Below are 19,159 nucleotides of genomic sequence, written 5' to 3'. Positions count from 1 at the left end.
GAAGAAGGGATCGAGAGATGTTCTCACGCCTGTACCCACTGACCCATTGTCTCATATGTCCGTGTCTGGTTGAATGTGATCTTTCAGTCCAAGATAAAACAACTTATTTATATATTTAAAAGTGATCAAATATCACATACTATACAAATATGTTGGTCAGGCTATTTTCTCCAACCCAAGACTCAAATTGATTGTAAAAGCAAATTCGTGGCTAATCTTGAGTTGTCTTGGTTCAGTTTTTGTGGAAACTGTCGTTTGCATCACTTTTCAGAGTGACCATAGAGACATATCACAAAGAAAAACACAAAATGACTAAAGAGACCAGAGTGAATCGAGAGGCAAAAACAACCACATGACAATGAACAAAACAAAAATATTAACCACAACACACAACTCAGTCTGATTGTGTTGCTCTTATGAAGGAGGGGTCAGGAGCATTTGTCATGCCTGTACCCACTGACCCATGTCTAGTTGATTGTGATCTTGAGTCCAAGAAAAAAAACTACCTTTTATATATTAAAAGTGATAAAATATTAGTCAGTTTGTGACCTATTTTTTCCAACCCAAGACTCAAATTGAGTGTAAAAGCTAATTCATGGCTCAACCTCATTCATTTTCAAACATATGTCACAGTTTATGTGGAAACTATGTAGTTTACGTCACTTTTCTAACGGTACGCTGCTAATTTTAGAAAAAGAAAACATGAGTAACTGCAGATCTCGTTTGTTTACACTTCAACAATGCGCTCACATGCTGCCACCTAGTGTCAGTCTCAGGTACACATTTACTTTGACCAAGGGATGACATCACGACTTCCGCGAATTCAGCCAATCAGCTGTCAGCGGCGGAGACGGTTTGAAATTGAAGCGGGCGAAGGCGGAAGAGGAGGAAAATAAACTAAAGTAGCTGTTTCAGCTCGGACGCAACTTATATCGATTTACTGTGTTTTTTATGGTTTTAAACTAAGATGTCCAGCTGCACTTGCGTCAGACGTACGTGTTTTTCATGTCGTGTGCTGTAGTCGGACTAAGCTAAGTGGACTCACCGTTAGGTTCAGTTAGCTCTTTTGTTTTTAGCATTCGGCTAACATGTCGTTATTTAGCGTACAAGCGAGGAAGCACACGGCTTATTACGACCATCTCGTGTCGACGTCCCGGACATCGGGGGGCAGAGGGCGCCCGGCGGAGAGGAAAACATCCGACACGACGCTGGAGAAAAGTGGGACAACATCCGGAGAGTCTGCGTGCGAGGACAGCAGGACTTCCGAGAAGAGCCGACAGGTAAACAGGACTTATGTCGTCTCTGCGCTGTCAAAAAGCGGCGGCGGGCAGCAGACACCTCTCCGGGGCCGGCTCACCCTGCAGAGGAGGTCAAGGAGGAGGACCGGGGTTGAAGCGGGGGAGAAAACTGTGGCTGAAAGCAGCCAGAACAGCACCCCGGCTCCGGAGAAGAGGCTGACCCTGCAGCGGAGGACCAGGACCCCCTCCATGGATAAGAGCGCCCTGGGGCAGCGTGGGCTCAGCGGGGCTGGTGTGCAGCCACCGCCGAAGGTCCTCAGCGAACCGAACGGCAGGACCCCGAGTGTGTTCAGGTCTGCGAGTGTAAGAGAAGCTGCTTCCAGGAGTAAAAGCAGAGAGACTCATGTGGAAACCCAGGGGAGGCTGGCACACAGCAAGATACCCTCCTCTTCATCTTCATCTACAAGACAACTAGAGGACCAGGGCCAAACATGTAATACCCCCACCAAAAAGACCACCTTTGAGAAGATCGCAGCCAAGAGGGACGTGTTCGAGAGACTGGCAGGGAGAGATGTCCCGAAAGTAGTGGCGGTCAAGTCTGCGAGTCTGGAAAGACCCAAATCCAGAATGCAACAAGCTCAAGAGAGTAGACCTGCGCCTGCTCCTGCTCCTCGGGTCGGCAAGGTGTCCGCAGGTGTGCACAGGCCCAGCCCTGCGCTAGGGGTGATCAGGACATCCAGCTCCAACCAGGGGGGAGACGTGACCCAGGCCAGGACCTCCACCCCGGCTCCTGCCCCTGCTCCTGCTCCTGCTCCAACAAGTACCGAGCAGCCCCGGTCTCGTCCCAGTGAGGCTGTGAAGCAGCAGGATTCATTAAAGATGGAAGACAGTGCAGTGACTGTGGCTGTCCGTGTCAGGCCTTTCAGTGCCCGGTAGGTAATGCACTACTCACCTCATCAGTCTGCAGGTAAGGGTGTGGTTCATCAAAAGTTACTGCTGACTCTTCTGGACATCAGGATTTACAACTAATGACAAACCAAGGTGCAGTCAAATCGGATCTTATTTGATTCAACTGTGTTAATTCTGGACACAAAGACATCTCTCAGAACTTCTAAGGGATTTGAACAAATGAAACAACTGGCAGGAATATATATAAATGTATTTTACAAAATGTTTCAGACATTCTCAGTGTTAAATTAAAACTAGGCTCATTCTCTCAATGACAAGTTCATTTAATCCACTGGTTAATTGGCAGAAAAAAAACTCAAGCAACTATTTCAGCTTCTCAGTTGTGAGGATTTGCTGCTTTTCTTCGTCTTCTGAGAGCAACTTTAGGTTATTGGTCGAAAGAAACAACAAATATGTCATCACCTTGGGCTTCGGGAAATTGTGATGTGCATTTTCCATCATCTCCCACTACGATTAATCACTAAAATAATTTATTCAACCATTATCTAAACCGTTCAGAGTGGGAGCTGGATTCAATCTTAGCTGACATTGGCTTAGAGGTTGTTTACACCCTGGACAGGTCGCCATCAAATTGCAGGGCCAACAGAGACAAACAACCAAAATGCAGATTTTATGGAATCTACAAATAATTAACATGTTTAGCTTATTGAAGTGCTCAGTTTTAAACCCTTTTCTGCAATCACGTTTTTGAATATTTCTAATCTTTTGCAGGGAGAAGGCAGAGAAAGCATCGCAGGTCATTTTCATGAAAGGCCAAGAGACCATTGTCCAACATCCTGACTCCAAACAGAGTTACTCTTTTACCTATGACCTCTCTTTCTGCTCTGTGGATGAGAGCGAGTCCACGTTTGCCAGCCAGCAGATGGTGTACGAGACACTGGCTAGACCTCTGCTACTAAGGGCCTTCGAAGGATTCAACACCTGCTTGTTTGCTTATGGTCAAACAGGCTCTGGGAAATCGTACACGTGAGTATTTTCTGTTTATTACAATCACCCTTTTCCCATTGAATCACTCTCCTCTCATCCACTCACTTCTACATGATGTTTTTTGAAATTGCAGTTCGTCAACTGACAGTTTGACTTGATTAAAATTGTTGTTTTGCAGGATGATGGGCTTCGGAGAAGAAGCAGGGGTTATCCCAAGGTTCTGTCGGGAGCTTTTTTCTAGATTGACCGCCATAGAAAATAAAGAGGTAAAATGTTGCGTAGAAGCATTTATTTATTTTCTAACATTCAAAGATTTGATTGAATAAACTAGAGGCTTCACCCTTTCTCTATGTAACACTCCAGAGCTTAAAAGACATGAATGTTTACAACACTTGGATAAATGATCAAATGACACATTTGACTTGTTATGTTTTCAGGTCAAATGTCATGTAGAGATGAGCTATTATGAAGTTTACAACGAGAAGATCCACGACCTCCTGATTACCAGAGATGATCCAAACCAAAGGAGGATGCCTGTAAGTAACTGCAGTTGATAAATCGGTTTTGCTGTCCAACTTGGTGTGGAAAGTACTTGGTCTCTCCTGTCTGTCTAGAAAACATTGAACATCTACTAGATCATATGTCAGATGTGTATAAAGTCTATGATTCAGAAGAACACATGAATTCTTCAAGATAAAGCCTAGATGATTTGTGTTTCCAGCTGCGGGTGAGAGAGCATCCCGTCCATGGTCCCTACGTTGCTGAACTTTCTACGTAAGAAACGCTTATTGCTCTTTGTATAAGACCATAAGATCATTATTGAATGGTGTCATTTTCAGAATTGCTCACTTTGTCATTTCTTCACAGGAATGTTGTGAGCTCTTACAATGACATCCAGGTGGGTTGGAAACTGCTACCAAGATAGTTTCTTCTTTCAGATACCTGTTGCTCTTATGAACCACTATGAATTTGTGAGCGAGTCAAGGTTCAATGGTACAGATATCAATGTCTGTGCATGTGCACTTGAAGATAAAGCTTCAAAGATACAGTATATTCAAAGGGTAACATGGAAAAATAATACATAATGCTGATATCACTTGAGCGATTCAGTCTTAATTCCCGCTGTTCTGTTTTAGGGTTGGCTGGGGCTCGGCAACAAGCAGAGAGCCACAGCAGCTACAGGGATGAACGACAAGAGCTCCAGATCTCACTCCGTCTTCACCCTGGTTATGACCCAGACCAAAGTACGACCTGTGGACATATCTGTATCTGTATCATCACCAATTGCACAACAAAATAGTTTTGCCCTGTAAAGTCTGAAATATTTAATATAATTACAATTAATTCATCAGAGACACACTGAGAAATTGGTCATGTATTCCAATTGAATGTGACACATGTAATGAGTTTGTCTTTGTGTGTTTGTCTGCAGACTGAGTTTGTGGAGGATGAGGAACATGACCACAGTATCAGCAGCAGGATCAACCTTGTGGACTTGGCAGGCAGCGAACGCTGTAAAACGGCTCAGACGAGCGGAGACCGACTCAGGGTACACACACACACACACACACACACTGAGCTTTAGCTTTGTTGAAGATTCTCTCGTATTCAAAACTATGCATTTCCTGTGTCCTTATAGGAGGGCGCTAGCATTAACAAATCCCTGCTCACCCTTGGAAAGGTCATCTCTGCCCTGTCTGAGCAAGCACTGACCAGGAAGACGGTCTTCATACCGTACAGGGAGTCTGTCCTCACATGGTGAGAGATCAGGATGCTTGTGCACACTTAGCTCTGGTTGAACAGAATGTCTATTTTTGTTTACTCTCATAATTAGCTTAAAAAGAAAATTAACAGCATGATATAAACAACATTGTTTCCCACTTTCATACTGTACAAAAGTGTATTTGTACATCCAAGAAGGTGTTCTATGAAGAAGATGATTCTTACAAATACAGATGTTCACAATACTGGAAAAATCTAAATAAATGAAATTATTAATAATTATAAATTGGGGAGCCTATAGCAATTGTAGTAACTGTACTGAAAATACAGTGTTGTGCAGATCTCTGAGCCAATCAACATTTTAAATTTGGAACCACGATCCTGACCCCAGTTTTTCTTCTGCAGGCTGTTAAAAGAGAGCCTCGGGGGAAACTCCAAGACAGCCATGATCGCCACACTGAGCCCAGCAGGCAGCAGTGTGGAGGAAACTCTAAGCACTCTCCGCTATGCCCAGCAGGCCCGGACAATCATCAACGTGGCCAAGGTCAATGAAGACACCAGTGCAAAGCTCATCAGAGGTGAGACACTCAGAATAACCACATCAACAAAGCTTTTGTTGAAACTGCAATATGCCTTTAAACCTGTTTATTTATCTACACCCAAATAGTAGTAATAGATAGGAAGTAGTTTTAATACGTCTTATCACTGTTTGTTCGAGAACTTGTCCATTCATGCAGGGAATATATTAAAAAATAAATATATACATGGATGTGACCTTTGTGACTACAACAGAGGGGGGCATAACACCTTTCTCCCTTGAGAAAACAATTTTGATCTCAAAGAGAGTTCTTCCTTTCTGCCGTGCACATTCATGGACATTATGTTTTTCTGGAGGTTCTGTTTTATTTTTATAACCTGAACATCTGCCATCCTACACGAACAGCACACACCTGCATGTCCCTTTTCACAAGGAAATGGCTTTTCTAAGCTCGACTGATGTTGCTACCCTGTGTGCCTCCTGGCATCTGGCAACAGTGATTGTACATTGAAAAAATCTCAGCTGTACAAAATCAAGTTTTAAAGCAACAGAGGGCACTCACCAAACAGTCCCTCTGTCTTCAACAGCTTATTTATATGTATATACGTCATTTATTCTCTTTTGATTAGCTCCTCCAGCTGCCTCTCTTTGTTTCTGTCTCTTGTTCTCTTTCTTTATATGTGCACGTCTATCTTACTATTCATGTCTTGCACTTGATCTTCTTCTCTCTCCTCTCCCACATATACCCTCCTGTCTGCCCATCTATCCATCACCAACTTATGCACTACCCAGTTCAATTAAGGCTTGGCCCTAACCTTGCCTCCAGGCCATATTTATGCACTGTCAGCTGCACATGGCGGCTAACTGTCATGCAAGTATTATTTTTCACGAGGTGATTGTGCTGCTGTTCCACATTCTCAGCACTAAGGGGAGCTCTTGCTGTGGTTTTCTCTCCTGTCGGTGTGAGAGACACTAAGTGAATATGACTTAAACAATACAAATCCAGTCGGTGTTGTTGTGCAAGTTGTCGTCTGTAAATGGCATTGTTCAGATCTTAAACAAAATCTGAATGGTATTTGATTCCTCTGTTGAAGTCATGCCCTAAAACAAACTGTTGGGACCTTTATGTAACTCTGCAATTTTTTTTGACAGTATTGGTATTCATCTAAGTTTATATTTCCTCAGTGCTGCTTCATTATATAATTTAGCTGTATGAAGTATTTTGAACAAACTGTGTGTGTGTGTGTGTTTGATTCAGAGCTGAAGGCGGAGGTGGAGAAGCTGCGGGCGGCCCAGATGAGCTCACAGGGGATCGAACCAGACAGGGTCCGGCTGTTTCTGCAGGAGATCACTGCCCTGAAGACTATGCTCTGTCAGCAAGAGAGAGAAATGGTCGAGGCCAACCGGTCAGCATTACTGCAGTCATCATGCATTTATTTATTTGATTCCTTTGACCTGACACACCCTACGATTATCATTTTTCTTTTTAAGTGGATCATAGAGAAAGCTGTGGCAGATTTCCATGTTTTAAATGAACGTAATAACAAAGCGTTTCTTCATATTCCCTTGGTATTCACTGTTTAAATTTAGTTTGCACTAATATTTATGTAACGGTTTATATATTTTATTTATTCATATTTAGTCTGTTCATACAAACGAGTCAAAAAATGAGAGACAACTTTCCCTGTTCACTTGAATAGGAAAGTAGTTTTCATATATTCATAAATGTTTTTTTCTTCCACACAATGTGTCATATATTTAAACATCAACCTTTGAAAATGTGATAAAATTTGAAGATAAAAGATTTGTTTTTCTGTATAGATGATTTAAATTTTTTGTTTTAACTTCATTTTGTTACAGGGCATGGAGAGAGAAACTGGAACAAGCTGAAATACGCAAACGGGAGGAGACCAAAGAGTTGCAGGTAATTTGTTCAGAACAAAACATTGATGCTTTATTTATGATGTAACTGAAAGTAATGCGCTCTGAAAAAATGAGTACAAAGTTTTTCTGTGTCCTCATACTAACATTTTATGAAACATTTAAAACCAGGAAGACAATATCAGTTGTCAACTATGTACTTGTTCTCCAGAAAGCAGGCGTGACGTTCAAAGTGGACAATCGTCTTCCCAACCTGGTGAACCTGAACGAGGATCCTCAGTTGTCTGAGATGCTTCTCTACATGATCAAAGAGGGTCAAACCACAGTGGGCAAGCTCAAGTCCGACTCCAGCCGAGACATTCAGCTGAATGGAGCCCTCATCGCCGACCAGCACTGGTGAGAAATGATCACTGTCGGGCTCTGAGAACAGTGGCAACTGCTTGAGTTGAATTAATAGTGTGAACCACTACTATACTATTCTATTCTATATTAAAAAACAAAGTGCTCATAAATTAATTAACGCTGTCCCTTTAAAATGTTATTTCAATGTTTTTATCTATGTATTTATTTTAGCGTTATAAACAGTATCCAAGGTACTGTCAGCATCACACCCATGGAAAGTGCCAAGACCTTTGTTAATGGGAACCTGATCTCAGAGTCCACTGTCCTCCATCATGTGAGTAGATCATGTCCATCATACGACCAACCCATTTGTCCAAAGTTTTTTTTAATGCATATAAGTCACTGTCCGTCTTATGTATTTTAATTCCAGGGTGACAGGGTGATTCTAGGCGGAGACCACTACTTCCGCTTTAACCATCCAGCTGAGGTGCAGTCCGGGAAGCGGGTATCGTGTTGGACAGTCGCAGGCGATGGCCAGAAAGATTTTGAATTTGCCAAAAATGAACTACTTAAGGCTCAAAGAGCTCAGTGAGTCTAATGACCAGTTGGAAAAACCATCACGACCTGCTACCCTGTGTTCTTTTCAAGGTAACATATGTAAAATTTCCCTAAAGACATCTTTGTGTTTCTCAGGCTGGAGGCAGAAATTGAAGAAGCCCATCTGAAGGCGAAGGAGGAGATGATGCAGGGAATCCAGATGGCAAAGGAGGTGGCCCAGAAGGAGCTTTGTGATCAGAGGGCGCTTTATGAGGACAGGATTCATGCCCTGGAGAGAGAGCTGGTACACTACACCTCCATTTCTCTTTTTTTATTATTAGCTGGTGAAGGCATCAGGACGATTAAGTGTTACCCATTGGCAGGAAACCACAGCCTCTGCACTCTTTATACCGTACTGTGTTGTGAGGATTCTCCACAAATATTTACCTGTTCTGTATGTTTGCAGTGATTGAAAGTTAATTTACATAAAAGCTCTACCTGTTATCAAACCTACCTTGATAACAAATTGAAATCAATAAGCTCTTTTTCTTTCACCCCGTTTACTGCATTGCATAATCAGAGCCGTCAGATACTTCTTGTCATGTGTAATTTATGTATATCCCTACACCCTGTCAAGTTGTGCTGCCAGTATTGAGTAATGGCAAAATGTAATTTATTCAGAACGAGGAGAGTGCGTGGAAACGTCAACAGGAATTAGACCAGCAGAGGGTGGCCAGTCAGATGGCAGAGCTGAAGGTGGCCAAGCTGGGGCTGGAACAGGAGGTGGACTCCCAGAAGAAACACCTCCGTCTGCACATGGAGGCCCAGGTCAGGACACGGAGCAAAACCTGGGAATGTTTCCTCTTCACTTGGCTCAACTATTTTAAGTTCCAAGGAGGCTGTCTTAGTGCTGGTTAGGGATTGTTCCATGAAAAAACAAGTTTATTTGCTTTATCCCACTGTCAATGTCTATTAGCCTTTCAGAATATTAGAATATTAACAGTTTTACAGGCCTTTGCACTGTTGAGCTAACTCCCATTTTCTTTTGGAAGAGACTGTGTCCTAAATACTAACAACTTGGCCTCAGAGATTCAGACTAGTGGTTTGGTGGAGCTGCAGTATCCAAGAGATAATAAGTAACAGATCTTAATTCAGTCAGCTTTCTCCAGTTCTCTCTCTCTTGATCTTCAGACGTCACTCGATAGGAAATATGATTATTCCTGTAACTGTAAATGACATCATCTCCTTAATTTGCTCATTCTCATGTTTTCTGATGATCTGAAAAGAGCTTGAAAAGCTCAAGCAAATGTGCTGACACGGGGGTTTATGTTTAACTGATGGGCCATTTGGGTTGTGGTAGAGCTTGGCTAGAGGCATAATGTTTTGGCCTGGTGGTTTTTAATAGTGTGTACATTACCATGATTCACTCCAGGCGATGGAGGAACACCGTGTAAGTCAAGTGAGGATTGTTGATGCCCTGGAGGAAGAGAAGAAGAAGATTGGCAGAGAGCTCGAGGAGCTGCAGAAGAAAAGAGCTTTGAGGGAAATCCACACTCCGAGAAATGGTGAGATCTTTTAAGTCACGACCACGTCCTGGAGTTAGGAACGATATCCACCCACACAGATCCCACCCATCTGGCACCGTGGATGGGTGGGATCTCTCCATTAAGCTGTTTATAGTGAAATGAAAGACAACTCTTGTAGAGGGTGGTTACAAAAAAAAAACTATACAATGCAAAGTAAGAATTTTAATCTCACTAAATTGCATTAGAATCATGTAATGGATTGGAATACTAATTACTTATTTTTCCAATAGCAATGTCTCTTGGAAACAAACAGTACCTGGTGGTTGTAGTTGACATGTTTCATTTCTATATTTCAGTCTCTCCACATTGGGATGCCATGAAGATGTCCTTGATGATTGAGGAAGCTAATAAGATCAGTTCTAAACTGAAGAAAAACACAATTTTTAGAAGGTATTGTAAATTTTGTTTTCATTTATTCATTGACGTGGTGGCTTTCTTATTTTACAGCAAGGCTTTACCATAATTACACTGTTATTCAAAGCTTAACTGTATCAATAAAACCTTCACTTGACTCTCCTCTGTTTTAGACATGAAAGCTCCGACAGCGAGAATCTGGAAACGGGTGGTTTGCTCCAGGTGCGGGTTCAAAACACAAAGCTGGGGATCTCCACGTTCTGGAGTCTGGACAAGTTCCAAAACAACATGGCTGCCATGAGGGAACTCGACCAGGTTGGCCTCAAATCAGTTCTGCCTTCAACATGTTCCCTTTTCTGATTGAATGATTATTGATTCCTGATGTGGAAAGAACCTGAACATATTTAATGATGATTTTTAACAAAGTATAAAAGAACACGAACTGGTTGCTCAAAGGTTCAGTCGTGAGAGCTCTTCCCTTAAAGGAGGAAGGCTGTCGAAACATGTTGTCTTTGATTGGTTCACTTTTCCAAAGCCATACTGATCAGATCGATTGGAAAGTAGATGTGATGTGTGATTACCTCAGTCTTGGGGTCTCGGAGCACGTCAGCTATTGTCTGACGATGCATTAGCCTCTGGGGGCAACGACCAATATTTTGGGGCTTAGTCAAAAAAGCCTGCTCAAAATTTATTGGTCAAACTAGAAACAGAAACCAAAAGGGTTCACATTCAGAATCTTAACCCTGTCATATGCTTTTAACTTATTCAGGGTATTTGCAGTATTTTGGCTACTTATCTTAGATCAGTTCAAGCTGCCTCTGGTAATCATTGAGGGTTGTAAAGAATAATTGACATGTAATAGAGTAGACCTATTTTATTTCCATAGTATTGTGTATAGTCAGAATGATCATCGGTGCAATAAATCAAAAACATATTTACACCCTTAAAAGTCTCATATGATGAAGCACATGCAATGAGCAGACACTTGATGAAGATGATGAGCACTCAATTACAAAAAAATAGCTTTGAAATTCACAGGAAGGTTCATTTATTAAATTTTTACCAGTGCTCTAACAAGCTAATAGATGATGGCTGTTGAATGAAGCATATTCCAGCAGCCAGCCTGTCTGTTCCTCATTCTGCATATTCACTCTGACATCAGCTCAAGTGCAATTGCCAATTTCCCAGATGTTTGACCTTATTTACAGTCCAGAGTGGGTCGTTTTATGCCTGACAGAGGGATGCTGCTTCACTTTGCCGTGCTTTTCTCATTAAGTTGTGTAAATGAGACCGGGCATGTCAGCAATAGTTTACTCTCCGCAGGGGGATTCCACCTCTAAAGATGACGACGTGTTTTATGACCCTGATGATGAGTGGGAGCAAGATATATCGGCCTCCTCTGCCTCCACCTCATCGTTCTCACGCCGAAGGTAATTATCCAGCTCTTCTCTCCCCTCCTATCCATCAGTGGATCGTTCCAGCACCATACATTTACATTAGATTTCAGGAAATGAATTGTAGTCTTGTCCAGTTATTGAAAATTTGTTAGTAGGCAATTGTTCAGAAACCCTTACAGCGTGTTGCTGAGGGAGGGGCCTCTCTGCATCTCTGCCTTCCTTCCCATCAGTCAACAGTTCTCAGGGCTTGGATGGAAAACACTTTTGCCCTAATGCACGTGGTTCTAAATTTCACAGCCCTCGTGCTCAACTCTTTTAATGTGAACAATATGTCAGACAAATGGATGTATATGGAAAGTTGAAAAGTATGTGGACGGAACATGGAAAATCATTTTGTCAAACAGTTTGGAAGATTTTGGTTGTTTTCACAAAGAGTTCCTAGTCTCCACCGATGTAATTTACAAGCTGGCACGTAGTTTTGACTTTCAACACATCCTTTTTTTTCTTTCTTGAAGATTTGACATGAAGTTGCTGCCCGCGGTATATTTCCCTCTTTATTCCTTTTGCTCTGTTTATTAATTTTATTTCCATGCAGGCCAGGTCAAGGGGTTTAGAGAATGAAAGGGCACTGAGGGTCCCTATGTTTCTCACTCTACAACCAATAATCCAAACACACACACAGAGGGCACCTGTGGTTCATGCAGATCCCCAACATTTTTCCCTCATATTGTAGTTATTCTTGTGAAAACGTGTTTATGGTGTTTCTGGTGGTGCCTGAACTAGCAGCAGACCCAGCCAAATGAAACATGGCACACGGTCTGCTGTTCCTTTTATACTTTTTTTTCTCTCTGTCTCCATAAAAACCGCAGCTGTTTACTGAACCTTCCCACCTAAAGGTTGTTCATAATAACTAGTAAAGTTTATTTTCCTTCAAAATGTATTTAACTTTTATTCTTAACCTTTTACTCCTGAGTTTAACATACACAGGGGCAAAATAACACATTTACAATTGAATTATTTTAATGTCCAAAGCCGTTCAAAGATGGTGCTGCTTACATTTAAATTAAAGCATTCAAATGGGACAATAAGTAGGAGCTGCAATGAGTCAAATGGTTTTGCACTCTATTCTTTTAAAGGTAGTGTTGGTAAGTTGTTTTTGTTTCTGATACACAATAATTTTATTTGTTGAAATCCTATATCAGTTGCACATTTTTCAAATTAAAGCCGGCTCTTGCTAACTTTTCCAGGATTACCAACCCTAGCTTTAATAAACAGAAATGAACATAGTAAATTAATTATAAGTGTATGTATTGGAGCACCAAATCCTTCTGATTGAGGGCATCAATATATTTAAAAAAGTGTAGATGTAAATACAACATTTACTCATAGAGTTTTGAATTTGGTTTGTTTGGCATCAGGAGCAGGAGTTTGTTGAAGAGCAGGAGAATCTCCGGGCGTCTGTACGAGATCCGGGTTCATCCGATTCAGAGCCTCCACAATGGCTCCTCCCATTCTGCTGGTGAGGCGCAGAATGAAACTACTTGAATTATTCATTTCATGATTGCTACAAAACAAACACAAACGTTATAAGAATGCTGTTTAATGTGACCATCGATGCACACCCCTTTGTCTTCACTATGTTCGTCCCAGGGTTGATGGGTGTCGCCAAACCTCCCTCCACCCACTCCACCAGCACAGACTCTGCCTTGCCCGGCATCTGCAAGGAGCTGATCGGTCAATCAGTGGCCCGTCTCCGTGGATGCAGTGCGACAGATGAGAGCCTGGCTGACAGGTTGGCCTCTGATCTGAACCTGGTGTACGAGGCAGTTCAAACCTTATCTGACCTGTACGACAGCCAGGACGATGACAGCCAGGAGAACGGTGAGAATTTCACTCATTTTTATGTGTAACAAGTGAGTAGATAGACAGGCAAGGACTAGAAAAATCACTTTGCATATAATTGACCTTGCATACAGACTTGATGTCCCAATTTCTCTCTTCATTCAGGCCAAGGTTGATCTTTTTTTCCGTTTGGATTTATTGTGAAGGTGTATATGAACCGTTTTTTCCTCCTGCAGTGTTTGTATGCAACTTGGTGGCCCAGACTCAGCTGGTCAAGGCCGCCACAGCCATAGAGAGTGCAGCGTTTGTGACCAAGCAGTGGGTGGTGAGCGTTAAACCCGTCTCTGGCTTCCTCTACACCATCACTGAGGAACTCAAGATCCAAGTGAAGAAGATGGGAGGATTCTTTCAGCTGCTCATTCAGGTGAACACAAAAACGACAGCACTGGAATAAAGGCCATGCGGTGACATATCATGCTTTTCATGACACTTGCAACATATAAATGAGTTGATGTTAGTGCAAAATCGGAGCTGAAAAATGATTTTCAGTTTAGCGTAGTTTGGACAGGGGCGGCTAATCAAAATGCAGAGCATTGATTGACGGATCTTAGCTCTGAGCTGTTTGAGCTCTGTCTATGGAAATGGCCAAGCGGAGGGAATTCTCATCCTTGAGCCCCAAACAGAACATGAATATATGAAACTTAAATCTAAATTCCTTACCAGCCTCAGCACCTAAACACACAATTTTCCCCTTTCACTCACGATTTTTCACATTCTCAACTATTTTTATTTATTTACAGACCCCTCAGCCTACGTGGGCTACTTTGTTAGCTTGCTTACATTCATTCACTATTAAATCAATTTTAATTCAGCCTGTGTGTCAGTTAGCTTGTGCTGACTTGATTTTTACTGAAATGATAATTTTCTCCTCATCCAGGGCTGTGAATCAGAGATCACATCCATGGTGACGGAGGCACGGAGGAAGAGCAGCCAGTGCCTGGATGCAGCATTGCTTGCACTCGGCCACCTGGCGGCAGTGACATGCATGCCGCTGAATGCTATGGAGCTGGGTGCCCAGGCCACAGGCAAGGTAACACCACCATTAATACCTTAGCAGCTACTATCTCTGCTAAGGCTTTAGGGTTCACTATAATCAAGCCCCTGCTCCACAATACCAGAGAATGAAATATTAGCTGTGTGGATCTCAAAGCAAGGAAGATATGAGGAGGTGGGGATATTTGGATGTAAATACTTTTCCTCTTTTCTTATTGATGTTTTCTTTAAAAAGTCGAAACAACCACATGGTTGCTGTGTGCTTCATTAAGATGGTTTGTCTGTCAGGTGATCTCTGGGAAATGTTATGTCAAATCACCGCACCAAATGTCAAAAAAGAGGGAAAAAGTGGCCAGCCCAGAATATCGGCTGATATCAGAATATTCCAGTCATATTCGTGGTAGCCCATCTGTTTGTTATATTGGGATGTATGCCAAAATTGTAAAGACATCCATGTTATAATGTTTGGGAACATGTTTGTTCTGGAAAGAAAATAGCATTTTCTTTGAGGTCTTCAAAAATATTTTATTTTCACTTCTGCATCAGTGTTCACTGTATGTTGACTGATCAGTAAGAAGACATGGCAAACAAAGACATACCATATACGTTTATTTTTCTCCTGTAAAATGTACTATTATATATCTCTATTGGTCAAAATTTAATAATAAAAAACATATGTAACAAGATTTGTAATAAAAATGTGATTTATGCAATTATATGATTACATCTTTTCAGCCTTCAATGACCATGTGTGTACTGAAGGGGACCAACAGAGGCGTTCGCTCTCTTTTAAACGAGACTCTCACCATCACCAGGGAGATGCTGAGAGATGCTCAGCTGGCGTATCCCAGGAACCCAGTAAGAGATCAGGATCATTTATTAAAAACACTTTGTTTGTTACTTCATGTATTCTATTCCACAAGAATTGCCATGATCATGTACCATGAATGTGTACATAAATGTTTTTTTTTTAAGAGTTGTTCATACTGATACCTGTTATCTCTGCTCACAGGTCCTGCAGAGCCTTAAATCCAAGATGCTTGATTTATCATGTGCTCTGCAGAGCTACATGCATTGCCATATTTCGGTGAGTAGTAATGTGACGTCCTTTATAAGAGAAATATTTTTTTCTTTGATTATCAACTTAAATTCAAAAGGCTTGTATTTGAGTTAACTAAATATTGTTTAAACCATAACTAACCTAAACAATTTACTACTACAATTTACACAATGTATTATATTCTAGTTTGCCAGTAGTCTTGTTTTTTGTCAACTGCGGTTAAAGACAGAATAGAAGCCCAGCAAAGCCTCCCTGGATGTGTAAAGGTTAAAAACAGTCTTCCATCTTGACATGGGCTTAATGTTACAGATTAATACCCGCTCCCACAGCAGCCCTTTTAAAGATGCCACTCAGCCTTTTATTGTTCGTGTAAAGCTCAATGGTCTGTAGGCTTATCTCCCTGCAGTGACCCCTTGAAGATAATCCAGGTAATGAATGTGTTGAATGAAGTGGCATCAGTCACAGCTAACGGGCTTGTTTGCTGTTATCTTAGCCACACAAACTAGCTGTTTTTTTGTTCAAACCAATCGCGGACACATATGGACGCAGGGGCATTTTGCTGCCCACTGTGTTATGTGGTCAAATAAACTTGAGTTATGGCTCGAAGCAACAACATACATGCTGCTCTTGTGGGTGTTTTTTTTTTTGCATGCAGCTTGTAACACAGACTGCTCTTGTGCGTGATAGTGGATGCACAAGCATCTTTGGTGTGAGTGTTTTCTGTTTGACTTAATATTTAGCATTTATTCAGAAAGGGGCTGTTCTCAGTCATATCAAAATTCAAAATAAGAAAAAATTAGAAAAGCTTTTTAATGCACTGATACACAAACATATCACTAATAGTCCTTGTCTGAACTTAAAATAATTAATGTTGATACATAGTTAACTATGTTTTATTACCATTTCTTTTTTCATGGCCTATTTGGGATTTGTGCAGTAATGTAATAATAAAAATCAAATGAGCACAAATATCCTTTGATTACTGAATTGGACGCCAATAACATGAAAACAATAGAAGTTCGAAGCTGTGAGGCAGGTCAGATTGATACATTTTGAATTTTGGTATAAGACAATTTGATGATTAATAATATCCTTTACTATCCATGTGCTTTGAGCTATCAAGCAATGCTCTTAAAAGCCCTGATGTTTCAGCAGAGCTTCTCAGTGGTTGACATCCGAGCAGGTGTATTATATTCAGAAAAATGAAAGCATATATTGGTATGGTTTTTTATGGGTGTTTTGGCTTTTTAATTATTGGTGTCATTACATACAGAGCTGTTAATTTATTGTTATTCTGTGTGTTTTCTTATTTTCAAACAGGAGAGGGAGTCTGACTCAGAGGAGGTGGAGGAATGGGCGGAGGAGGCTTCTGCTTCCCATCTGAAGCAACTGAGGGATGCAGCGACCAAACTGTTCCTGCTGAACCAGGCCATCAGACAGCTGCATTCCTCTCTGTCTGCCGCCCTGCGAGGTGAAGCCTCTCACACACACACACACAATCTGGGTGTTCAGTCAGTGAGTCGTATCCAGACTGACTAACACCGGAAACATCCTGAAGTCACGAGCATTAGAAAATAACAGTAGGACTAAAGACAGAGGCAGTTGTTTTAGCCCTTTGTCCTTCACTGTGTCGACGTATTAAGACGATTATCTAAACGTACTACAGTACAATATGACAGAAAGGCTAAGGCAGGCGTTTTATTTAATAAAAGCAGGTCTGTCGCTATTTATTATTCATTTTCAGCACTAAAAACAAATGACTGAATGCATTTAATCGTTTTATCAGTTTAACAGCTACTGGATGCTTCATGTAGTGGTTTGTCATAGCATCAGAATGTATAATAAACGGCTGTAAAAGGTGTAGTTTTATTGGGTGTTTTATTACAGCTCTCCCAATGTCCCAGCCAATCAAAGCATACACTATGCTTTACTTTTATTTTGCTATAATAATACCAGTTTTTGTTGGATTAAATGCATTTTGACCATAACAGTTCTGACGGTTGGTTAAAAGCCTGTGTGGTTGGCAGGATGACAGAATTGAGCATGAACCGGGTGAATAAAACCAGCCTCAGTGAAAATGCAGCAGATTATCGTTACTGTTTGTGTCACTTCTCCTGTCTGACGATCGTTCTCCTCCCAGGAAAAGACAGAGACTCCAACCTCGGCAGCGGCAGTGAGCAGATCTCCTCCTCTGCCAAGGCCGTCGACGAGCTGATCGTGGGTCTGTCCAAGGAGGCAGCACTGCCGGCGTCCTCGCAGCTCCCCTGTCTTCAGAGCGTCGTGACTGCACGAGACACCCTCCACTCGGCCCTGCAGTCCTTGTCCTCCCCCTGGAACGAACAGGGGGCAGGAGAGAGCAGAAGCTCTGCCACTTCAGATAAGAGCACAGAGGAGGATATGTGTGCGTCCACTCACACTGTTGTTAGAAATCGACTTGTGAGCAAAATAGTCTACACGATCCCATCCAAAGGCAGCCCACACTGGGTGTAACGTGTACAGACTAAGTGTTGGTCTTTACGATGCTCAAATATCATGTAGGATTTACTGTAACTGATAAACTGCTGACATGAAGAAATCTGAAATGCTGGAAATAAGAAGCTAGTATCTTCTTTTTTTTTTCTTCACACCCCATCATTACCAACCTCACACTGCGGGCAGCGGACATTGCAGAAACTCTTTCCATTCAAGTTGATAGTCGTTCATTTGCACACTTTAAATTAACTTTGGTTTCCACGCGTAAGCCTTCATGTCATTTCTCGTACGATGTAAATGCAGCACTAGTGTTGAGATGTACTTCTAAGTGCTTTGAAAGTATTTTTGAAGGATGCATTAGATCTAAGACTTTACTCATCAGTTATTATTGATGCATAAACACAATTTAAACCGTCTCTGTTGTACTATATTTTTCAGAGGCTACTAAATTATTTTCGCTTGCATTTTTATTGATTCGGACATGCAACAGTTCAACGAGCAGCTTTTTTTGTCACAGTGTTTTGTAAAAAGAAAAAAAAAGTGCTGAACGTGTATGTCCTCATTCTCTGCTGTATAGGATTTTTTGAAGGCGTATTTCATTCTCATATTCACTTAATGCTTTGCTCTTGTATTTTGTACACAAACTGTAACAATGTGCACTCTGGAGAAACTTCTCTAATACATGTACTCAAACAAAGTATTTTTGATGTCTTTGTAAAATTTTGTCAGACTTATTAAAACCTGGTAAGTCTATATCATGTAAGGGGAACAGAAATAATACAATAAATTAATATGCCTTGATTTGACAGGAACACAAACCTATCGGATTGTGTTGCACTCTTCACTAAACCATGTAAATATTGCACCTTTAATGAGATGTTTTTTTTATTGAATGATTGTGAATTGGCACTGAAATATTACACAGGCTAAAAGTAGGAATTGTTTAACATGTTTACCGAAACGTTTATTAAGGCTTTTTCTAATTCAACTGTCTTGAATTAAATAGTAAAGTATCAAAAGTCAGTGAAATATAAATGTGAACAACCATGTGTTGCTCTATGGAAATGTTCTGTAAGATTTATTTACATCAGTGAAACATGTAAATCAATCTTTACATTCATATCAGTGTTAATTTATGGAAGGTCAAATTGTGGTGTGAGGGGAGGGGATCAGCCTGCACTGTATATAAAGGCCGGCACCCTACATTGAGAATTGCCACTGTAGTATTATGCCGTTACTAC

At 41.3% G+C, this 19,159-nt stretch overlaps 1 protein-coding gene across 2 annotated transcripts; it reads left to right on the top strand.

Moving 5' to 3' along the window:
* The first annotated feature begins 825 nt into the window (after positions 1-825).
* Positions 826-18,740, top strand: kif14 (kinesin family member 14). Of its 2 annotated transcripts, XR_004613673.1 has the most exons (30): positions 856-2,170; positions 2,919-3,173; positions 3,313-3,400; positions 3,572-3,670; positions 3,856-3,908; positions 4,002-4,032; positions 4,271-4,378; positions 4,567-4,683; positions 4,774-4,892; positions 5,262-5,434; positions 6,653-6,800; positions 7,255-7,318; positions 7,487-7,671; positions 7,849-7,951; positions 8,048-8,205; positions 8,311-8,458; positions 8,836-8,982; positions 9,587-9,719; positions 10,037-10,130; positions 10,268-10,409; positions 11,418-11,524; positions 12,910-13,010; positions 13,142-13,372; positions 13,570-13,757; positions 14,271-14,423; positions 15,122-15,244; positions 15,399-15,473; positions 16,767-16,917; positions 17,587-17,994; positions 18,071-18,740. XR_004613673.1 is itself a non-coding variant. In XM_034583429.1 (29 exons), the coding sequence occupies exons 1-29, from the start codon at positions 1,089-1,091 to the stop codon at positions 17,934-17,936; spliced, it is 4,926 nt and encodes a 1,641-aa protein (XP_034439320.1). In that variant the 5' UTR covers positions 826-1,088; the 3' UTR covers positions 17,937-18,740. The 2 variants fall into 2 exon arrangements, 1 of the variants encoding a protein (XP_034439320.1); XM_034583429.1 differs by having other exon boundaries at positions 826-2,170; positions 17,587-18,740.
* The last annotated feature ends 419 nt before the right edge of the window (positions 18,741-19,159 follow it).

This window comes from Hippoglossus hippoglossus, chromosome 4 (assembly GCF_009819705.1).
Source record: "Hippoglossus hippoglossus isolate fHipHip1 chromosome 4, fHipHip1.pri, whole genome shotgun sequence".
In the NCBI taxonomy this organism is placed as follows: domain Eukaryota; kingdom Metazoa; phylum Chordata; class Actinopteri; order Pleuronectiformes; family Pleuronectidae; genus Hippoglossus; species Hippoglossus hippoglossus.
Note: the sequence above shows the minus strand (reverse complement) of the source record. Positions and strands in the feature narration are given on the sequence as shown.